Source organism: Octopus bimaculoides, chromosome 4, assembly GCF_046866305.1.
Source record: "Octopus bimaculoides isolate indiv1 chromosome 4, ASM4686630v1, whole genome shotgun sequence".
In the NCBI taxonomy this organism is placed as follows: Eukaryota; Metazoa; Mollusca; class Cephalopoda; order Octopoda; family Octopodidae; genus Octopus; species Octopus bimaculoides.
Window position 1 is genome coordinate 81,827,940 of NC_142931.1, and position 24,344 is coordinate 81,852,283.

Sequence of the window (24,344 nt, forward strand, 5' to 3'; positions counted from 1 at the left end):
CAAGTTGTGGTTTGAAAGAAATTTGGTTGGTATTTCTAGCAAGCTGATTGACCATGTAAGTGTTTCCTTGTTAGTTATTGGTACATTACTATTACAGTCATGGAAAAACAACAAAACGCACACAAAAAACTATTACATAGCAGACATCATCATCATCATCATTTAACATAAATCTTCTATGCTGGTATTTGTTGAATGTTTTAATGGGAGCTAGCAAGCAAGAGGACTGCACCAAGATCCACTTGTCTGTTTGGCCTGATTTTTATAGCTGAATGCCCTTCCTAACACCAACCACTTAACTGACGCAGCACAAAATTCTTATTTATATTTAAATACAACCTTGCACTCGAAAATAATAAAACAATCTGTTCTAACAAAACACTGCACTTCTCTAAGTAGTTGTTGAGTAGTCTCATTAATTACTTCACATTATGATTCCTCCTGCTAACCATTATTTAGAATCATTATTCTCCAATCAGGCTTTCTGCTTCTGATATTATCCAACCTTTCTGCAAGCTAAACAAAACCACAAAACCTACTCGTAATTATTTAAGACAGTCTGTGTTTCACTTCGCACTTATACTTGCAATCACCATATTAAACATATGACTCATAGAAGGACTAAACAATTCTATTAAATACGCACACAAACACTTGTGTGTGTGTGTGTACATTATATACACAATACATACGCACACACACACACACACACGTGAATTTGTATATATGTATGTACATGTGTGTGTGTAAACATATATACACAATTCGCACACACACATACATAAATAAATGTGAATCTCTATATTTGTATACGTGTGTGTGTGTATTTATGCATGGTGAATTTATTTATCTATCTTACATACACACACACACACCAACACAGAAGACTGAAGATGGCAACACATTACACTGAGAGCTCATGAAGTTCTCATAATATCCATAAGGCATTAAAAAGAAAAAGCTTGTTCATATTTATTTTTCCAATGGGCAGTTCCACAAGCGTAGCAGTATACAAAGCCATGTCTGTGTGAGTGCAAGCAAGCATGTATGTATGTGTGTGTCTGAGGGCAGGGCACTACTCTGGTTTAGGTCAGCGTTGATCCAGCAGTCAAACCAAGGGTCAAAACATTTCCTTGATGATTATATTTATTTTTAAAAGCATAATGTAGCCATGGCATTTAAAAAAAATTTTTATGAAGGCAAAATATGATTACAGGGGGATTTGGCTACTATTTCTAGCAATTTGAAAGAATGTGTCAGGAATTCCTCACTGCCTTTTCCTCTCTATTTATACATGGGTGTGGTATATCAAGTTAAAGTTGGTGGCAGCAATGTCATCCCATCCACTGAGGATTTTCATGTGATGCACCATATCACATATACAGAAAACCTGCAGCTTTTCTTCTCTTCATAGTCTTAACCCTATTTTAATTAATTCTGTAAACAATGCTTTAGTCATTCGTATATTAAAAAAAAAAAAAAAAAAAAGGCTATCCCAAAGGTGATATGTGATTTCATGAAAGAAAAAAAATCTCTTAATGTATTTATATTTTAATGTGTGTTCAGAGAGATTCTATTAAAATAAATAATTTGCCCATATCACTGTTGGTACATGTACTAACTATTAGCATGTTATGTTGATGGGAAACATTGTAATACAAAGCATTAATTTACAAAAAACTCCAAATGTAAAAACATATGGAAATAAATTTTATAAACAAGAATAAAAAAAAATGTTTTAGTTTTTGTTTTTGTTTCTAAAGTAGAGTGGTGTGTCTGTATCCTGTTAATAGTAAATACAATCAGCTGGGAGTTTTTAACCTTTTACACTGTTATAAAATTCTAACATACTAAAAGATGCTGTTCGCAAATCTAATTAAGTGTACTACGGATGATGTTCAAGGGTCTGTCTTCTCTATTCTGGCAGCTTGATGTGTAAAAATAAAAAAATTTTAAGATTAAAAAAAAATACCTGGTTGTTTAGAAGGATGCTGAGTGGTGGAATAACTGAAGGGAAGTCTTTTGTGAATGGTAGTTGTTTGATTTAATTGTGCAGATTTTTGGCATATTGTTGCCTGAAGCAAATGACTTGGTGTGATTTGCATATCTTTTGTTTCAGATATACTATTCCCTTGTTAAACATAAGGACCATACAACACTCTGGGACAAGCAGAGCTTAATCATTTAGAGTGCTGTGTTGCAATCGAGACATTTATGTAACTCTGATAATACAATATAGAGTGCAGCACTACAGTCTGAGCAGAGCACTGTGTTGGAATCTGGACATATACATAACTATTTTTTCAGATATACTAGGTTGTTGCTGAACTTCAGACCTTACTGCAATCTCTGACATGAAGTAGTTCATTGTGGCATTGTATAAATGTTGTACTCTAACAAGTATTAGCTGTTATGCCATCACACAACCTGCTAGAAATACCAGTCAATTACTCATCTATTTTGGTGCTTTGCATCAAAAGGGTGGATTACAGTATTTCATGCTGTCCTTCAAAATTTTAATTTCAAATCTGCTAGTCTAGTGCTGTTGTGACTTTTTACATCTATAGGAGTCTATACAATAAACTTGTGTCATCAAATTAATTGACTTAGCACCCGCTTCAGTTTTGTGCCATTACTCTTAAGGAATATTGTGTTGCTGAAGACTGATTCTCTGGATTCACTTGTTTCAATCCTCTTGGAAGATAATGTCACAATTAGGCCTTGTGTAATAAGGAAGGCTGATGTTTGCTTGACAGGAGGTGACATGAATATTTGCAGCTGATGAAGCCAAAACTCAGAAGTCTAGATCCAGCAACTCCATCATCAATGCTGGCCAAGCTTGCTGCTGATATTCTTCAGTTTTCTTTTTTTTTTTAATACTATACAAGATACTTTCTCAAGATGAATACTGCAGTTTAGAAGGCTTTCAACAGATGCATACTTAAAGAATGTACACAGATCACTAATTCTGAACTAATATTGCTTCTGTCGCTAACAACGAATTTCTGTTCAGGTGCCAGTTAAATGCGACATCACTGAATTTTAAATCATTGTTTAATCAAATCAGCCAGCAGCTGATGTTCATTTAACACGAGGTGATGTGGATATTTGTTGGTGATGAAGCTAACAAGCAGAAATCTAGATCTAGCAATTTCAACCCCAATGTTAGCCAACCTTTGCTTGGTGCCGCTATTATTTTTCTGTGTTTTTTTAACACTCCACTTCTATAAGAGACACTTTCTCAAGACAAATACCGCACTTTAGAAGACTTTCAACACACACACACACACACACACGTTAAATACATATACAGATTGTTAATTTTTAATATAATTCTTGTTGAAACATCCAAGAAAATATTGCAAGTGAGAGATGTAAATTACAGAAGAAAGCAGTATATTTTTTAATTATACATTTTAAACATTACTATTTTTACTATTTTACATGAATATTTCAGTTTGTAGACAACATTAAAAAATATCAATATGAATTAAGTATCGGATGAAGAGTTGATTCAATTTAATTTCGGAATTTTTTTTTTTTTAAACAAAAGCAATTATTTACTACTTGATCAATATAGATTATGAATAAATTGGAATCTTGCCTCCCAAACAAACCACGCATGAAGTTAAGCTGAAACATAAAACCAATGATTATTGTTAAGCACAACATTAAATTAAAAATACAAAAAAAAAAAAAAAATGGATAACACTATAAAAATTAATCTCAAAATCAGTTTTCTAAAAAAAAAAAAAAAGCTTCGTTCAATTCAAACCTATTCAAACTGATACAAAAACATTTTGAGAGAGAGAGAGAAAGAAAGAGGGTTCCCCTATCATCACACATTTCACTGCACCAAGGTTAGAGGTAAACTCCTAATTAACGATAACAATAATAATAATAATAATAATAACAACAACACTCCACCACCATCACCACCACACTCCATGTAATCTTATAACTTAACATAGACATCCAGTAAAATTTCAATTGAAAACTCTATAATTTTACAAGCTGCCAAACTGAAGCAAAAAGCTAGTCAGGCAAGACCAAACCAGCTAGGAAAACCAATAAAGAACAAAAAGTACAAACAAATAAATAAACAAAAAAAATAAACAATCACCCATGTTACTGCCATAAATGCATACATACATAAAATAAAAATAAAAACAACGCTCTGCTTTCTATTCGCTTCTGACTCCCTAAACCAACTTTAAATTTATCTGAGATGTTAAAAGGTTAAGCTTATGTGTTATACCATCTATCATAACAAATACAAGAATGACAGCCAGGAAGTCCAACCTTTAATATTTACAATTCTGAAAACTGAAAAAACAACAAGTATTATAATAGGTTACAAAAAGAAAAAAAAAAAAAAAGAAAAGAAAAGAAAAACAACAAAAAATGTGAGGGTGGAGGGGGACTAAAGGGCAACAGCATGGATGGATGGTATTGTTAGGGTATTGGTTTCTAGTAACACCTCTTATCCCAAGCACAACCTACATCCCACATGCATATAAAAGAAACATTACTTGGCTGACAGCTAACACCAGGAGAGAGAGAGAGAGAGAGAGAGTAAAGAAACAAGAGGATAACCAATGACCCTCACTATGTACATCTTTAGTGATTTAGTGATAGGTTCATCATCCCAGGTTAGAAAAAAAAAAGAGCTAGAACTAAAATTAGTTAAAAAAAAAAAGTTGGCCCAAGAAAGATTTGAACTTGCAATATAGAGATAAGTAAATGGTTAGTCTGTATCACTCCATAAGGAGCATAGGGCTAGTTTCTTGGTTTCTCTGCTGTATATATTCCTCCCTGGATGGGACACGGGTCTGTCACAGGATTACTCATTTTTGCCAGCTGGGTGGATTGGAGCAACATAAAATGAAATCTTTGCTCAAGAATACAACACACTGTCCAATCCAGGAATCGAAACCAAAATCTTATGGTAATCAGTCCAACATCCTAACAACTAAGCCATGAATTTAGTTTAGTGCTTGCTCTACTAGACTTAAATACTTCATTCAAGAACAGTTTCTAATACAGAAACCAGATCACTCACTAGCCAGCCAGTGTGAAAGAAACTTGCAAGAAATGAGAAAAGCATGACTGTAATATAAATCTCATTTCCTCTCCCTTATAAATCTTGAGGTCTTGTGCTGCTGAGGCAGCTATCATTTAAAGGAATACTAGCCAAAATTTAGAATTTGAGACATAAATTAGATATGTAAATTACTTATAATCCCCAAAATACTGAATGCGCTTTCAAAACTTATAGGAAACCTGTCAACTTCAGACATGGAAACACATATTCAAAATGTTATTCTTACCAGTCTCAGAATGCTATTTTCTCAACGATTTCAGAAATTATATAACACACACACACACGCACACACACACAAATGTGAAGGTGCATAGCTTAGTGTTTAGGGTATTCAGCCTACAATTGTAAGGTTGTGAGTTCAATTCCTGGCGATTCTTTGTGTCCTTGAGCAAGACACTTTATTTCCTGTTGCTCTAGTCCACTCAGCTAACAAAAATTAATAGTACCTGTATTTCAAAGGGCCAGCCTTGTCACACTCTGTATCACACTGAGTCTCCCTGAGAATTATGTTAAGGGTACATGTGTCTGTGGAGTGCTCAACCATTTGCATGTTAATTTCATGAGCAGACTGTTCCATTGATTGAATCAACAGGAACTCTTGTCGTCGAAACCGACTGAGTACCCAGTACCTATATAAATACTTATATAAAATGAAAATGATCTTTTATTTCTATCCCTAAACTATCCAAACAACAGCAATTTAAGCAGGAATGACAATCCTCTATCCCAAAATGTATTTATCTAAATCATACATTCAATTTATCAATGACAACTTGAACCCAAGACAGCATGGTTGGGAAGCAAGCTTCTTAGTCACATAGCTACAGCACATCTTTTAACAATGAATATTAACCCTTTTGCATTCAGATTATTTTGTCAAATGTAGTGTTTATTTATTTGCATTGCTCTGAATGAATCATACATGATCTTATAGCTTTGAGATTTCAACGACGTGATTGTTTATTTCACAACCATCGGAGCATGAAGCACTCTTCATGACCACAAGTTCATAAGATGGTTCTGGAAAGAGAAGTATGAACACACAATGTGCATGTGCACACTGCATTAAAAAAATGGAAGAGGAGAATAAAAAACATAATGCGCCTATCAAAATAAAATGTAACGTCAAACAAATTGGTCTGCATGCCACGTGTGACACCATTATCATGCAGCTTTGCTACAATTTTCTTGTTCTTAGAATGACATTGTATGATCTGTGTAAGAGGCCACATCTGGCTGGCAGTTTAAAGGCTAAATTGTACAACAGTTATACAGTTGCCATTAATATAGATAATAATAGTAAAGTAGCATGAGAGAAATGCAAGATTCCATACAATGCTTAGTCATACCCCTTCATTTTCTGAATTCAAATGCTGCTGAGTAAATTACACTTTTGCCTTCTCTCCTTCTAGGGCTGACAAAATACCAACCAGTCAATTATTTGCAATGCTTTAATCAACAAAATTTTCCTTTCTTACAAAGTTATCTCCTTATCCCAAAGTTAGAAATCTCTCTCTCTCTCTCTCTCTCTCTCTCTCTATATATATATATATATATATATATATAACACCAACAGCATTATATAATTATTTAGAACCAACAGATCAACATAACTATACATTTACTGTTAGGGTGCATAACATTTGTGAAAATTATAAGAAATTGAATATGCTGTAATGGTTTTTCTTTCTATAATTTTTTCCTTAAAACATATCCATTTCCGGATATGACTTGCTGTGTCTGCAACAAGGCCTTGAGTAGTTTCTTAAATAACATCTAAGATTTCTAAAGGAAAGGGAAATGAGAGTTTATGACATTCATGCCTTTTCCAGTAATTATTGGAAAACTTAACCTACAGTTCATCTCTTACCAAATGGCATCCAGTGCCAACATTAAACATTTTGATACCAGTCTGCCTGAATCTGAGCTTGGTTCTATGATAAAACTTTCTGTTTTAAATTGATTTAAATTAAAACCTATCATCATGTTAATTTGTATTCCAAATATCAGCTTAATAACGACAAAGTGATTCTAATAATTTCTTCATTATTCTAAGAATTAATTGAAAGAAAGGTAGTAATATTTCAATGTAAATATGGTAACAAAAGGGTTCAATACTAAGAGCCAAAAGAGAGTCTCAATGACCTGCTAGCAATAGCAGCCACACCTCCTTCAAATCACACACCCTGGCATCTTAAAAAAAAGGGAAGTACATATTGGAAAATATGGTTCTGTATATACTATGTGTGAGGGAAGAGCATCATTAATGTTCCAGGTTTGCAAGACTAAGAGTGAACTGGAAGTAAATAGCTAAAACAATAAAGATTAAAAACAAAAATAAAAAATAACAACAGCAATAACAAAGAATTCAGTGGTTAACACTGATGGATAAGAGATTAGACTTGTGCCTAAGTAAGAAGCTATTACCAGTACTAATTGCAGAACAAATTCTCTTTGACCTTTTCTAATTAGACTCATTTTCCCAGATCCCTTTTAGTAAATTCACTTGATCTCAAACAACACTCTGCAGACAATATTTTTCTATTTAACAGTTAGCAATTATACTAAGTGAAATTAAATACACATACACGCACACAAATATACACATACACTTATATACACATATTCATACATACACACACACACATGCTCGCATGCATACACACACACAAACAATATAAAGTGGTATGTAAAGATTCAATTAGTTCAGGGGTTATTTGATCATAAATGAAAATGAGATTCCTAATTATACACACACAATGTAATTAGTATTAAGATACATGGACCATTAAATTTACAATTAAAGAACCATTTCATTTATTGCATACACACACACACACAAACATATACATTTACAAAATGTCACACAGACACACACACACAGCCAACATTCATTATTGCTATTCTAACCTTGCGAATAATACCACAATAACAAAGCGAAAAATAAACAGAACTACAGTGTACAGTAAAGCTTGCTAGTAAAGTTAAAACAAAATCCACTTTTTTCTCAGCTGTCAAAGAAAATTGTGAAAAGATATTTCCATAGATGTCATCTGGGAAACAATTTTCTAGAGAACCATTGAAAAGGGGAGAAACCTAGAACATTTAAAATTTGCAATGTTGTAGACTGAAGCACCTCTCAAAATGGCTATTTTTTTTTCACCTGTCACAGGTGTCAATGAAGCTCTAAGCTAGGTATAATTGACACTGATGGTAAATAGGATGTTGGCCAACAAGAGTGTCGTCCCATCTTGCATGTGTGTGTGTGTGGTGTTTAGAAAAATAGTGACCAGAAAAGAGGAATGCCTAAGTTAAAATATTGTCTGTTTATCCACCCATTTATCTCTCTCTCTCTCTCTCTCTCTCTATATATATATATATATATATATATAATGGGGGCTGTTTAGGCCAATGGTAAGAAATCAGGAAAGGAAATAATTAAATGTAAATGAGAACACACACACACACACACACACAGAAAGGTAACTAAAACCAAAAAAAGTGGTGAATGCAAGAGAAAGATGGTCATAGATAGACACACTAAGAGAGAGAGAGAGAGAGAGAGAGAGAGGGGTGGGAGGAATATATTAATATTGATTCTCCCCACTTGCTGGTGAAAGAATGAGTTATTAGTGTGGTAGAAGGACCAAGTTTTAAAAATCATCAGTTAAGTTAGTGTTCAACATATGCAGAGAGAACACCTAAAAGGCTACCTTCACAAAATAATGCAGTGAGGTAAGGGGGAAAAAAAAAACATTGTTAATAAGTAATGTTATTTTTATGATTTTAGATATTGCAGAAAATAATTCAGGATATATCTATGTCATTCTGACCTCATTTTCCAGACTATTGAACTCTTTCGATACTAAACCTGCCTGAGACTGTCTCTTGTTCTATGACAGAAACTTCTTATTTTAGAGCTCAAAACTAAACCTTCCATCAATAATATTCCATGTTTATATATGTTCCACGCACCAGTTTAATAATAACAGAGTTATTGAACTAAATTTGTCTTTATTTTTAAAATTAATCAAAACAGGGGCTGTGTGTTTCAACTGAAATATAGCAACAAAAGCATGGCCTTGATTGTACTTGCTGAAAGTGTGCAGGAAATATCACCAAATAAATATGCAGGATTAAGACTGTACACTGAATTTTGTGACTTAAATAGAAAATAGCTTTGAGACACCATCTGCACAAAAAAGCAATAGTTAAGTTAGCATCTTGTTTTGATAGTTAACATCACGTTTCACATCTTGGCTTTGTAAACAACTACATCAGATGCAGGCTTCCTTCTCAACCATGTGGCCTTAGGTTCAATCCCACTAGATGGCACTTTGTGCAAGTGACTAATACTATATAGCCCAGGGTTGAGCAAAGCCATGAGTGTAAACTGAAAGAAGCTGATTGAGTGTGTGTGTGTTTGTAGTACCCTTGTCTAGACATCACGTGCTGGTTGCAAGTGAGCATAATTGCCATACAAGCAAAGTTGTTTCTTCAGTGGAAATCGTCTAGCTATGGGGAAAAAAATTACCATACTTGTAAACAGGTGAGAGTTGGTGACAGGAAGAGCATCCAGGCATAGAAAAATCTGTCTCGACAAAATCCATCTAACTCATGCAAGCAAGAAAAAATGGACATTAAATTAAATAATAATGATGATGATGATGATGATGGCTTTAGTTTTAACCCTTTACCATTTAAACCGGCCGCATCAGGCCCAAATGTTCTACCTGTTTTATATTCAAACTGGTGAGATCCAGACTCTCACACCTACCCTGCAATGTCATTCTAAACAATAAACAGTCATACCATTGAAATCTCAAAGCTACAAGATAATGCATAATTAATTCAAAATAATGTGAATAAATAAGCATTGCATTCGACAGAGTAATCTGAATGCTAATGGGTTAAAGAGAAATACTGACTCTCTACCAAAGTACTAATGGGCAATTCAGAGTAGAATTGCAAAAAGACAAGAAAGGTCACTAAACTGCAAAATCACCAAGAAATCCTTGTTTCATCATCTAATTATTCTCTTGTTTTGTTTTTAACGATGTCATTTATGAATAAAAGCTGCTGATTCACTTTGCTCTATTTTGTTCATTGATAGTCTCAGTTAGGATTAGCTAATTAGTAATTTAGTACAGAATTAACTAACTATACAGTTGATAATTGACTGAAACTAATTTAATTTGTTGTGTTAATGATACATCACACATACTGTTAATGATATATCATATATCATATATTCAATTACAAGTAGTTAAATAAACACATTGTAGTTTTACCATGTTTTTCATGAAATGGTTGACATGCTAACACACACACACACACACACACACTCATCCACCCTATTTTCTGACATATAAGGCACAAAAAGGAAGGTGATTGCAACCCTGCAATAAGGGTCAAAAGTGTGGTTTGGTTGTATGAAGAAAATAATGATTGAAAAAAATTAAATTTGAAAGTGTTAGGATTGGAAAAAACTAACACAGGGAATTAAAAAAGAAAGTTTGTGGCAGTATGGTAAAAAAGTTTGTTTCCTAACCACATGATTCTGGGTTCAGTTTCCGTCTACCAAATCCACTCACAAGGCTTTGGTCGGCCCGAGGCTATAGTAGAAGACACTTGCTCAAGGTACACACACACACACACACAAAAATCCTCAATTACAGGTGTACAACCAGTTGAATCTCCTAATAACTTTTTATCAAGTTTTGGGAAAACAAGGCACATGAATTCCTATTTGTGCATGAAAATGAAAGTCTGAATAGAAAATAATTTGCATATACACAGAACCAGACTATTTGACTTAGAAGCTTATATATATATATATCATCATCATCACCATTTAAATTCTGATTTCCATGCTGGCATGGGTTGGACAGTTTGACATGGAGCTGGCTAGCAGGGAGCTGTCCAGACTCCAACTGTCTAGTGTGGCATGGTTTCTATAGCTGGATGCCCTTCCTAAAGCCAATCACATAGCAGAGTGTGTTGGGTGCTTTTTATGTGCTACTGGCATGGGTGCATTTACGCAGCACTTGCACAAGTGCGTTAACACAGCACAAGCACAGGTGCTTTTTAAGTGGCACTGGCACCTGAAAGGACAAACCTGTAAGTGTGGGAAACAACGATTTTACTTAGCTTGATGTGTGAAAGTGTAAGATGCTTACAACACTTAGGCTTCCCAAGTGGTCACCCATCTAGGTACTAGGCTCAACACCGCTTAACTTTGGAGATTGGACAAGAACCAGTGTATTCAATGTGATATGGCTGCAAGCCATACACACACGTCATCATTTTAATGGCCATTTGTCTATGCTTGCTCTTCCTGTTGCCAATCTACACCAGTTCCCAAGTAAGGTAATATTTTCCCATTGCTTGTTTTTTGGAAAGGACACTGCTGGCATGACAATGACACCCGTTTACAACTATCACATGATGTTGAGACAAAGAGACTATAACACACCTTCACACAAACAAGTGCACACACTCACATGTTTAGCTTTTTTCTCTTCATTTACCTTGTACAAGTGTCCTGCTTTGCAAACTGAATAGACCATGTGCTCAGTGCCTGCAGATTATTTGGTGACACAAAGCAAGAAACTATTAGTAGCTCATATCTTCATACTATGCACATTAAATGATATTTGTCTCTCACTGAATGGAGTACTTTTTTTGTTGATCTTACCTTAATGAAACAGTAAACTATATATATATATATATATATATATATATATATATATATATATATATATACACACACACAAACACACAAACATATTCACACAAAAATGCATTAGAAGTATGCAAAAGAAACAGAATGCAGATAATATTTTGATGTTACTCTGAGATTTCTATGTGGCTTGAAGGTGATAAGAACTAAAAAGCATATACATCCTTTCAAAAGTGTATATATAATGTAAACAGCTACATAAATAATATAACTGCTATCTATCTACCCATCTATTTAGCTATCTATCAGTCTATCTCTCTAACTATCTATAAGTACAGGCACACCATGAAGAACACAAACAATAGAGAGCTCAATGACAATGTCAACAAATACACTCCAAAATTAAGAATTATTATAAACAAAATAGCCAAATAGATAAGCACACTGCCGCCACCATCAACACCACCACAAACAACAATCCTTATTTTTGTAAATAACAGGAAAAGTTTCAGCAAGTTTGTTCTGATATGAGCATGGCTGTGTGGTTAAGAAGTAAATTTCACAACCTGCAACACCTGAGGAAGTGTTTCCTATCACAGCTCCAGGCTGCCCAATACACAGAGAGTGAAATTTAGTTGATGGCAACTTCATTGAAGCCCACCATGCATATCATCATCATCATCATTTAATATCCATTTCCTAAACTGGCATGGGTTGGATATATATATTTCATATATATATTATTTTATGTGTGTATGTGTGTGTGTTTATGTCCACCTTTCCATGGTGGCTTGCTTTGATGAAGACTTATTTAAGGCAATATTTGACAGCTGGATAATCTTCCTGTCACCAATCTTCCCTTTACCTGGTTTTCCAGTAAGAGATTTTCATTCTTTCTATTCCACTTGTCCTTGCAAGGTGCAATGCTACAAGACATATTGTTATTTGGGAGAAATAAACACAAAATCACCATTTTTTTTTTTACATACACTACATCATGCAAAGATGGCTAGCTTGTAAACACAGCAGAAGACACTTGGCTTGCCCAGGGTGCCACACAGCAGGAGAGAACCTGAAAATTCAGCCATGCCTGTGACATCCAGTCCATACTGGAAAGTGGTTGGCACTTGGAAAGGCATCCAGCTGTAAAAACCATGCAAAAGTAGACCTTGCCATTGCTGGTGCCACACAAGAAGCACTCAGTCCACTCTGTAAGATGGCTAGCATTAAGATGGACATTCAGCTGTAAAAATCATACCAAAATAGACAGTGAAGTCTGATGCAGTCTTCCGGCTTGTCAGTTCCTGTCAAATTGTCCAACCCATGACAGCAGGGGAAATGGATGTTAAATGATGATAATGATAACAAAACTGGTTTGATTGTGTGGTCATGAAGGTTACTTCATAACCACATGGTTTCATGTTTAGTCTTACAGCATGCCACCTTGAGCAAGTGTCTTCTACTTATAGGTGCAGGCATGGCTGTGTGGTAGATGTGGGTCGGTGACATAAAAACATGTGTATTATTCACCAATGTAAACTGGCAAAAGATGTAAACACTAATGAGAAAAGAGAAATTGTGCTTGTCAAGCAAAGTGCCTTGTGATATTTATTTCCCCCCAAGTAACAAGACACTCTTTTGTCACTGCCTACAGTCAGAAATAAAGAGAAACAGTGATGGGCCCAATGGAAACTTGTAAACAATAACACTATTGTGCACAAAGATAAGTTGGAAGGAATAGAATAGAAAATGAATAATTTCCTCAGTAAGGATATCACTCATAAAGTCCAAATATAATATCAAAATCTGAGAACTTACCAATGAGAGAACTGTGTGCATATCGAAGTGCATCCATGATAACACTCTCAACAGCGTAGTTGCTTTGGTAATCTCCCCGAGGTGGGTTTCGGTTTAAGAAGTTTTGAAGTAAGCGTTCAAACTGACTTGGTAAATGCTGGATTAGTTGGTAATGGATGGATTGGGAGTTGAAGTTCATGTAAGTAATCATCAAATCCCGGAGTAGTGGGAAGAGGGGATGAGAGCGGTAAGCACTAGATTTGTCCATGATGAGATGTTCAATAAATGCTTCTTGCGAAGACAGCATTGGTGGACGGTGAGAAAACTTACAGTTTGTAGAAACCCCCATTGGACAGTTTGGATCTCCAGAATGTGGAGGAAACTGCATATGTTGAAGTCCAGCATTAGGAATTTTGGCCTGGGGCACCATTTGTACAGGTTGCATTGAATTTACAGGCTGCGGAACTTGATGATTAACATTTGCCCCTCTCCCCATATCTACTGGCCAATTACCCTGGGGACATGCCTGTGGTGGCATATTGCCATTCAGCATGTTTGGATGATGGTGAGGACCTAAATGGTTAGATGGAAGATCCATCCCTACTCTGTTTCTAATTTCCATGTGTGACATGTTGGGGTTTGAAATGGAATGAGGTGGTACAGATGATTGGACACACTGTGACGGCGGCCGGACTGCACTCCGGGGGCACATGTAGCGTGAATTTGAATGATGCATTTGTAAAGAATTGTTCATATTCATAGGAAGGTATCCTTGTTGCTGATGTAACTGTTGCTGCTGCTGCTGTTGTTGCTGTTGCTGATGATGTTGTTGCTGTGACCACGATTGTGCTGGCAGTTGATTCTGTGATGTCATGTGAGCATCATGCATGTAGGGTTGTTTTTGAGCACTGTACCCTTGACTATCAGGGTCTTGTTTAAATGGTTTCATAACTGGTGCTAACTGGTTAGGCATTCCAGGGTAACCCCCAACATGCTCCGCGTTATGTTGCAAATGCTGATTAGCTTCCAACCCTTTTGGTAAACAGGCACTCTGATAAGCCGGTCCTGAATGGGCCATTGTTTGTTGCATTGCCTGACCCATTTCACTACCTTGCGATCTGTAATTAGTGAAAGAAGTATTAGGGGAGGGCTGAGGTGGGATGTTAGAGGAGTGAGAATTAGATGGAGGAAAGTCAGAGTTTGTCATGATACAACTTCCATTGGGTTGACCAGTATAATCTGAGCTGCCATAGTTACCAACTCTTTGGCAAGGGTTCTGATTATGTTCAGAATTCAGAGATTCTTTTCCAAAGTTGGTGGGAAAGTCTACAACTGCATTATTATTGTCCAAACCAGTTTGATCAGAAGTGGGCACACCTTGAGAAAATTCATGATAAGGATTAATTGTGGCCTGCCCATTGTTACTAGGCACTGTGTAGGGAGCCACATCTTTGCTATGATTGAGTCGTGGAAGTATTTTAGATTGAACTGATTTCTGTGATGGATCTGATGAACATGTTGACATATTTGTAGACATATTAAACCCATATTGCTGGATACAACCTTGATGAGATGATTGTTTGTTGCAGGAAGCATATGCATTAGCTTGTTGCTGGGAAGAATATTGCTTCATGTTAGAAATATGTTCTCTTTGATTTTGGTTCATTGCAGCACCAGACAACATCATGTTTTCAGTCTTCACAACTGATTGTCCGGCCATGTCCGACCTGTTATACATCATTTGCTGTGGGTGGTGATGCTGCTGGGAAGGCTCTGTTTTGATGGTCAAGCTATCTTGTGATGACAACATGTCGTTACTTTGGCATACCGAAGACTGTGAACTGTAACTTTTCACACTTGCTGCATCTCCAGAGAAGTAGCCCTGATCAAGGGGTGACTCTAAAGTTCTACCATTGTTACCCTTTTGTAAAGCAGCCAACTGCTGATCATCATACTTAAAGCTGCAATTCGACATAGGACGCATTGGCTGGTGCAAACAATCCGCATGTGATAGTTTTGCAGTGTTATTGAAGTTGTGATGATTGTTCGACATTTTCATGTGGTGTTGCATATTTTGGACATTGACCACAGGGGGTGAGGGACGGCCATATTTGTTCTGAGGCTGTAAAGCGTAGGCTGAGTTATGTTGACGATACATTTCAGGTTTCCCAGGAGGAGCATGTCCGTGATTCTGAGACTGAGGACAGTTATTGTTGTTGTTATTACTGTTATGGTGGTGTACATCATTACTGCTGCCAATACCCACCATATTGTATTTTGAAGACGTGGGGTTATGGTTCATAATTTTGGGTGGGCCTTCAGCAAAGGTTACTGTTCGAGTATGAAAGTTAGAATTTTCTCCCGATGAAGGTGTAGAGCAATGTGGATGATGTTGATGAGAGCCACCACAACAGCTATGAGTCATAGATGATGACATGTAGGAGGAATGCATGCAGTTGGTGGGAGTGGTTTGTTGTTGACTTTGAGGCATTGGGTGATAGTTACTGTGTTTATTGGTGGAATTTGATGGAACTGATGAGGTTAGTTGTGTTGGAGCGCAAGGAGCCTTGAACCCTTGCTCTGACTGCATGTGAAGAGGTGTACTGATTGCTTTACCAACGTAAGACTGGGAAGATTTACCATGATGCATTGGTTTCCCAGACATATGACGGGGCAGTGAAGAAGACACGTTGTTCATGAGCGGATAATGAGGGCTACTCATATGTTGAATGTTCTCTTTACCCATTGGCATTGATAAGTTTGGCATCATTGGACCTTTCATCCCCATTCCCATATCTGGTGTTCTATGCATTTGATGAGTAATATCTACAGAGTTGCAGTAGTTTTCATTTGTTTGTGTGTTGTTCATCTGTGATGTCTGGTCCATCATATAGTCAATTAAATCAATATCCATACTGTCCTTTATGCCCATATCCTCGCATATCTCCTCCAGCAGTTCATTTGGAAGACGTTCATCATCCATTTCTTCAGGTACAGGAGAAGCTGGGGTAGTAGGAGAACTGAGAGCATCCAAACCAGACGCTGATACTGAAGTGACACTTGATGTTGAAGGGCTGGGAGGTGCATCACGGTACTCCATCAACTGAAATAGAAAAAATAAATATATGAAAATCATATCAATATTTAGAATTGGAAATTTTGAGGGAAAGGTCTCCCCCTACCAAATATATATGTACACACATGAATACATAAGTCAACAAAGGAACATCTTCATGAACATTCAACCTGCTCCAAATGGCTGCCAAATTTCAACAAACCATGCTCTACTGTCTTAAAAGGAAGAACACAGTGCATATATTGTAGTCCCACTGCGGTGTAACTGAATAAAACAAGACTGTCATGACTGGACTGCCTTGGAAGGCTGAACTGCTTTTATTTCAATAGTTGTTTCTAACATGTTAAGCTATGAAAACGGCCTCTCTATGGTTATACAGCATGCCAAAAATAGCTGCTAAATTTCCCTCAAACATCTTTAAATCAGACAGGATGAGCATAACCAGAATGATTTTTGTCATAAGTTTGATCAGTCGCAACAAACCAGGAGCTAAACATCAACAACAAATAAAAAATAAAGCCCCTCGGGGATAAGATGCTAGTCTCTTTGATGATGATGATCACATACCTATTTCAGATATCAGGTGAACTGAAGCAATGAAGAATAAACTGCTTAAACCCAAGAACATGATGAATGAAATTGCTCGCAACAGAAATGGATCTATGACTATTTCATCTCTACACCTCCAACATCATCATCATTTTTTTTAATGTCCACTTTTCCATGCTTGCCTGGATCAGATAGAATTCATTGATGCAGATATTTTCTGTAGCTGGATGCCTTTTCTGTCACCAACCCTCACCTGTTCCCAAGTAAGGTAACATTCCCCCATAATCAGACATGTTTTGACCAAATATTGGAAATGAAGGACCACTTGCTTGATGGTGACACTAGTTTACAACCATCACATGATGTCAGGGCAAGGAGACAGTGACATATGCACACATATATATACATATGTGCCACACAGTGGAATTGAATCCAAAACCATGTGGTTGGGAAGCAAGCTTCTTACCACACAACAATGTCTGTGCTTTGCCATACCTACAATAATTATTCCCCATTGCCTTTCAGTTTAAGCATTTTCAGTTTTATGTATATCTCTTTCTGAAGCAAGGCACTAGTTAATATTTCCATTCAGCGAACTATTAGTTTTGAGCTTGCAATTCAGTAACTCTTAAGGAAATCACGAGAGTGTCAACATTTTGAAATGTGATATTTTTGTTGTGACAACAGTTTATGAAACACCATTAAAACATCAACTTTTGATACAGTTATTTGTTACAGGAATATGCTTTGAAGTCAACATAGTCATTACGCTCAGTGTAAACAAACAAGTTAAGGTTTAAAAGTATATTATAAAAATGCTACACAGAATTAAAATAAGATGCATGGCTTCAAGGCATGGGCATGGTTATTGGGGCAGGTGTGACTAGAGATACAGGTATGATTGTCTAGTAAGAAGTTTGCTTCCCAAATAAATGGTTTTATCCCACTGAGTGGCACCACAAGCAAGTATTTTTTTACAGGTTTACCAAAGCTATATGAGTGGATTTGATAGATGGAAACTGAAAGAAATCTGTTGTGTGTGTGTGCATGCATGTGTGTGTTTGTGCATGCATGTGTGTGTTTGTGCATATGTTTCTGTCTACTTGCTTTGTCTTTGCATGATAGTTGTAAACGAGTGTCACTCTCATGAGAGTGGTCCCCTTCATTTCCAATCTTCTAACAAACAGGTATGGTCGTTGGAAAATACTACCTTATTTGACAACTTATAAAGCATGCTATAAGAGAAAGGGCCTAGGAAAATTACCTTGTATTTTGTAATATACACAAGGTCAAAGTTTAGATAGACAAGTGTTGTGGCTTAAAATTGCTGTGTGCTTTATAAGCTCATGCACCTTATATGTTGACAGTTAGCAAGAAAGAGTGGGGTGTGTGAAATAGCGAGACACATAGATAGAACAAGAAGGGCTGCTTCTGGAACAAATTTGACAGCTGAAAATTTAGAGAAATTCAGATATTGTAATGTAGGGCCCAGATAAAGATCAAAATATTGACCATAGATCTTGGTATCTACCCAACTCTAAACCTTAATTTCATGCTACGATCAAGATATTAGCTTGATTGGGACTAGTAACTGAGAACAAACTGTAACTTTATTTCCTCAGGTTAGCTAGTTAACCATTTCTAGACTACAATGATCTATAGAACTGAGCTAGGCAACCAAAGATACATAGAACTAAGCTATGCAACAATTTCTGTAGATAACCACAGAACTGAATAATTAACCAATGCTTGACACTTCTTACCACACAGCTATGCCATTCATTATTAACCTTTTTTTTCCTTCTGGTTACTAGTACTTAGGCAACACTACATAACAGTGAGGTCAGCACTGCTTTTTTTCCAACTATTTTTCTTTGTTTCTCCTTGTTTTAGTTTTAAAAAGAAAAAAAAAAAAGGCAAATTTTTAAAACACATTTTTTCATAGGTTGTCCCTGTCAGAAAGGTAGACAACAAGACTGAAATATTCTACAAAATGAAGTGAAATTATTGATTGAAGAGCTTTTTCTAAAGAAATATATGAGAATGTGTGTGTGTGTGTGTGTGTGTGTGTGTGTGTGTGTGTGTGTGTGTGCATGTCTGTGAGTATGTGAGGGAAGCAGACTGGGAACTGTGAGAATGAGAGTAAAACATGAACTACCGTCCTAATCAGTAAAGAACAGAGCTATGAATGAAAGTATGGACAGCAAGGGAAAGTAGTATCAAAAATAGAAACACTGTTGAACTGAATGAAAAGAGGGAAACTGGAGATAAGGGAGAGGGCAAATATATCAAGATATAAGTGAGAGAGGGGGAGGGGAGAGGGAGGGAGATGGGGAGGGAGATGGGGAGGGAGATGGGGAGGGAGGGATAGAGAGGGAAGGAGGGAGGGAGAGAGGGGGAGGGGGAGAGAGAGAGAGGGGAGGGAGGGAGAGAGAGAGGGAAGGAGGGAGAGAGAAAGGCAACATTAAATCCATGTGAGGGAAGTATTTACAAATAATGGAACAAAACTGAGATGAAAGAAAGCTGGGAAAGTAAGTAAAATGTAGGTAAAAAATAAAATGATTCAGCAAGAATTTTTGGTATTTAAAGAAAAAAAAAAAAAAAAAAAAAAGAAATTAAAACAAAATAATAAATTGGCAAGTTCATTGGAAATACCTGGCCAAGCAAGAGGAGATGTTAAACAGAAAAAAATTTTTCTTCATGTTGTAAAGAAGTAGAACAAGGAGTTGAGCAAAGTTGTTCTTCAGAAAGTGAGGGCTACATACAAGTAATGAAAATATAACTAGAAAAGCACTCGGAGAGCGCAGACCTCTGCCAAAACGGAAATAAACTTTGGAAACAGCAATGCCACCATAGGTTATGTGGAAACGATGAACGTGTTTTCAAGGGAGATAATCAAAGAACGTAACCTTATAATACTTCATATCCTTCAAGAATCCATACAAATTCGCGGATCACTACCAAAATTTCATCATCTGTTCCTTGTGTCATTACCAACTTTTCCTGCAAGTTTCATCAAATACCGTTCACAACTTTTTCAGTTATTTTACACACAGACGGACAGACCAACGCCGATGAAAACATAACCTCCTTCCTTGGCGGAGGTAATAACGATTTCTGGTTTAGGCATAAGGCCAGTAATTTTGAGGGGAGGGAGATAGTCAGTGTCACTGACCCCAGTACTTATTTTTAAGTCTGATACTTATTCTATTGGCTTTCTTCACTGAACCACCAAATTATAGGGATGTAAACAAACCAGCATTGAAGTGGAGAGTGGGTGGAGATAAACACAAAGGCACACACAAGTGGGCCCTATATTCCAATTCCAGGATTTCTCAAAATTTTCAACTGCCAGGTTTGTCACTGAAACAACATTAACCCTTTAGTATTCAGATTACTTTATCAAATGTAATTCTTATTTATTCACATTCCTATTAGGATGAAACTGTGCAGTCCAATGTTCTAGCTTTGCTTCACTCAAGGAGCAGTTATCTACCCTGTCGCTGTATATAAATGTGCTTTTTCACAACTATAAGTGGCTTAACTGTTATTTCTAGCAATATATGTGCTTGTAGCCACATACAATCACAATTAGTGATGACTTAATTTTGCCGATACAATATTATATATATATATATTATATATTATATATATATATATTATATATCATATATAGAGAGGATGTGGTGAATAAACTGTCATCTAAATTACGCAAAAATTAAAATAACACTAACATCTCATTTTAACAGATATATTTACCAAAATTAACATAAAAATATCTTGAAATACTAAAGTGTAAATTTATTCAATAAAATCACCATTGGCTTCAACCACAGCCTCCAGTTGACTTCAGAATCTCCTGCAACTCTTCTGGATAGTCTCCTTGTTTAAGTTGGTGAATGCTGCCATAATCCTTGCCTTCAGTTCATCTTTGGTGTGTTGCAAGGAGTTTTGTTGATATCTCACTCAACTGCACCCCACAAATAATAATCAAGGGGGTTGCAGTCTGGGGAGTAAGGTGGGCAGATGTTAGGGGTGGTGTAGTTGCAGAAATGGTCTGACAGTCAGGACTGGCTTCCCCTGCTTGTGTGGCATGTAGAATCCTGTTGCCAGACACAGGGTCTTCCAGCAACCACCTTCTTGACCCAGAGTAGCACTACCTCCTCCAGGCATTTGATGTAGGCCTCCATGTTGAGTCTGAGGTCACGTGGGAAGATGAATGGAGGCATAATATCACCATCACTAGTGATCACTCCCCAAACACCATGGTGTTGACTGGATGTTTGATTTTTATCACTCTCAGAATATGTTTTGAGGACATGACAAACACTCAGAGTGACACCCAAACACTCTGAAACGTTTGTATCGGCTCTTCCGGCACGAATGCCAAGCAGTACAGCATGTTGTTTCCAAATTTCTAGCAGAGGGAATTGCATCATGGTGCTGTTTTTCTCACAGATGATGCCCAAACTTACCCTATTATACAGCGTAGTCAACAAAATCAAAAACAATGTGCATGCGCGAAATTAAAAACATAAAATGGCAACAATTTACCCTTCACACCCTTTATGTATATATATATATATATATATATGTATATATATATATATATATATATATATATATATATATATATATATATATATATATATATATATATAGTAGAATAATAAAAAAAGTTCTGGGTACAGTATAATATATTTGAAAAAATGAGTAGAGGGGATAATATTTATTTTAATGATAATGTTTACAGTTACTCTAATGAGTTTCGATAGCTGTTTTCAAATTGAAATTCTGTGGTTTAGAAGGGTGTTTACATAGCAAAAGATTTTTTCTTACAAGTATACAAATAAAAAAAATTATTTATTTTTATTTGTATACTTGTAAGAAAAAAATCTTTTGCTATATAAACAATCTTCTAAACCACAGAATTTCAGTTTGAAAATGGCTATTGATAAGCTTGAAACTCATTTAAGTAACTGTTAACATTATCATTAAAACAAAAATTATCCCAGCAAAAGCCACCTCTACTCATTTTTTTTTAAATATATAAAATTTAAATCCAAGCCTAAGATATTAGATCTTTGTAACATAATGTAATAAAGTGTTACTCTGATGATGATCACTTGTGGTTAAGCAATCCCATTGCATTTAGAACATCCAGTGCAGAGTTCCAAATCAACACAATGGTGAAATGTATGTAGGAACAAATGATATAAATTTGTGTTTATCATAATTTCTTTGTATATCATAACCAGTAATACTACAAAGTACAGTAGTAATGCAACTAAATTTCTTCAAGGTAATGCCCCAGAATGGCCACAGTCTAAAGGCTGAAACAAGTAAAAGAAAATAAAAGAAATTCATCTGAATTAGTCATGAATTTTCTTGAACATTTCCAAATTCAGTGGCATGATCGTTTATTTTTAAGGCCAGATCCAGCCAGTTTAAACATAAATCCAGTAGAATATTTTGGCTGGATATGACCGGTTCAACTGCTAAAAGGTTAAAGAGTTATGGTCTGCTCTTTTCTCTTTCAGTTTATCTATCTACCTATTTCTCAAACACCACTCCTTTCTCTTAATTGTTTGTCACTTATTTTCTTGCTCACTGCCAGCTTATAAAGTGCATGAGCTTATAAAGCAGACAGCAGTTTTAAACCACAACACTGACTTTGTGTATATTATAAAATAGTGGGTGATTTTCCAAGGCCTTTTCTTTTTTAAGTATGCTACATAAGTTATCAAATAAGGTAATATTTTCCCATGGCCAGACCTGTTTGCACGGAAGGTTGGAAATGAATGGCACCACTCTCATAACAGTGACACTTGTTAACAACTATTATGCAAACACAAGACAAGGAGACAGTAACACATGCACATACACGTATATATATATATATATATATATATATATATATATATATATATATATATATATATATGTGTGTGTGATGGATTCTACATAATTCCAGCCTGCCAAATCCACTCATAAGATATTAGGAATCCTGTGGCTATAGTTGGGGAGCATCATAGCCATGTGTTAAGTAGAATTCTTTGGAGTTTGAATAATTCCCTCTGGAAACATGGGAGTTTTATTCATCATCCTTAAACAATCCTTATTCTCGAGCAGGATGAGCTACTTGACCCGAGGAAAATTCTAACTGGGCCCCACTGCAAGGTCATGCCCTATCTATCTAGATATGAGTCCACTATGTCACCCTCATGTGGTTGTGACTGCATGTGTCTGGTGTACTTTTATCAGATGGGTATATATTGGGCTTCGTATATTTGTGCCCCAGCTTCATGTTGATGGTGTGTGCAGCTCTCTCAATGATTATAATAACAATAAACATTTAAATATGTTGGATTCTTAATAATAATAAAATAACCACTTGTTTAATCTCAAGGGTATTACTTTAACTGGGTCATATAGTATATATGTACACATATCGGAGAGAGTTGAGAGTAACATTTAAGACTCTGCATCATTGATTTAATTACAGTTTTCCCATGATGACAGTGCTGTCATCGCTTGCAGTGATCCTTTGTCATCTCATTTGTTGAGACTCAGCAATTTCAGTTTCAAAACTGACATCACCAACTCTTGCCACCTATTTCCCAATCTCCTTTCTCCTGTGGATACCTACCAACCTACTAACCTACCTAGCCTCGACAAACAGCACATGGCACCGCACTGTTTCATCTGGTATCCATTATCCATTTGCATCACATGTTCATACCAGCAAAGTCCTCACTCTTGCCTTGCTTTTGCACAGAAAGAAAAAAAAAATGTGTTGCCAAGTAAGAGAGAGAAAAAAAAAAGAAAAAGAAAAAAACTCCCTGCACTTCTTCCACTCATTTCTTACTCTCTAACAGCAGTTCTTAAACTTCTTTAACTTGTAGTGCACTCTAGAGGAAATAAATACTTTGGCACACTTTGTGCATAAAGGTATTTATATATTTTAGCCTATAAATAGTTTAATCTGGAGAAAGTTACTAAATACCATTTTTTTTTATCCAATACATGAAATAGAGAATTTCACTTGTACATTTCCCATTTTTTTAAGACATAATTTTTGTTATTTTCACAGCATACCACTGTACAATAATGCAACATTTGGCAGCCACTATTTT

General features: G+C 36.0%; 1 protein-coding gene and 1 pseudogene across 9 annotated transcripts in view; both read right to left on the reverse strand.

Moving 5' to 3' along the window:
* The window catches only part of LOC106880559 (uncharacterized), a 217,564-nt gene that overhangs the window by 14,988 nt on the left and 178,232 nt on the right, over positions 1-24,344 (reverse strand). For all 9 annotated transcript variants that reach the window (XM_052967166.2, XM_089350859.1, XM_089350861.1 and 6 more), the window contains one exon: positions 13,605-16,686. In XM_052967166.2, coding sequence (XP_052823126.2) covers positions 13,605-16,686 — 3,082 coding nt within the window. The remainder of the gene's footprint in view (positions 1-13,604; positions 16,687-24,344) is intronic.
* LOC128247748 (5S ribosomal RNA) lies at positions 11,277-11,391 on the reverse strand (annotated as a pseudogene).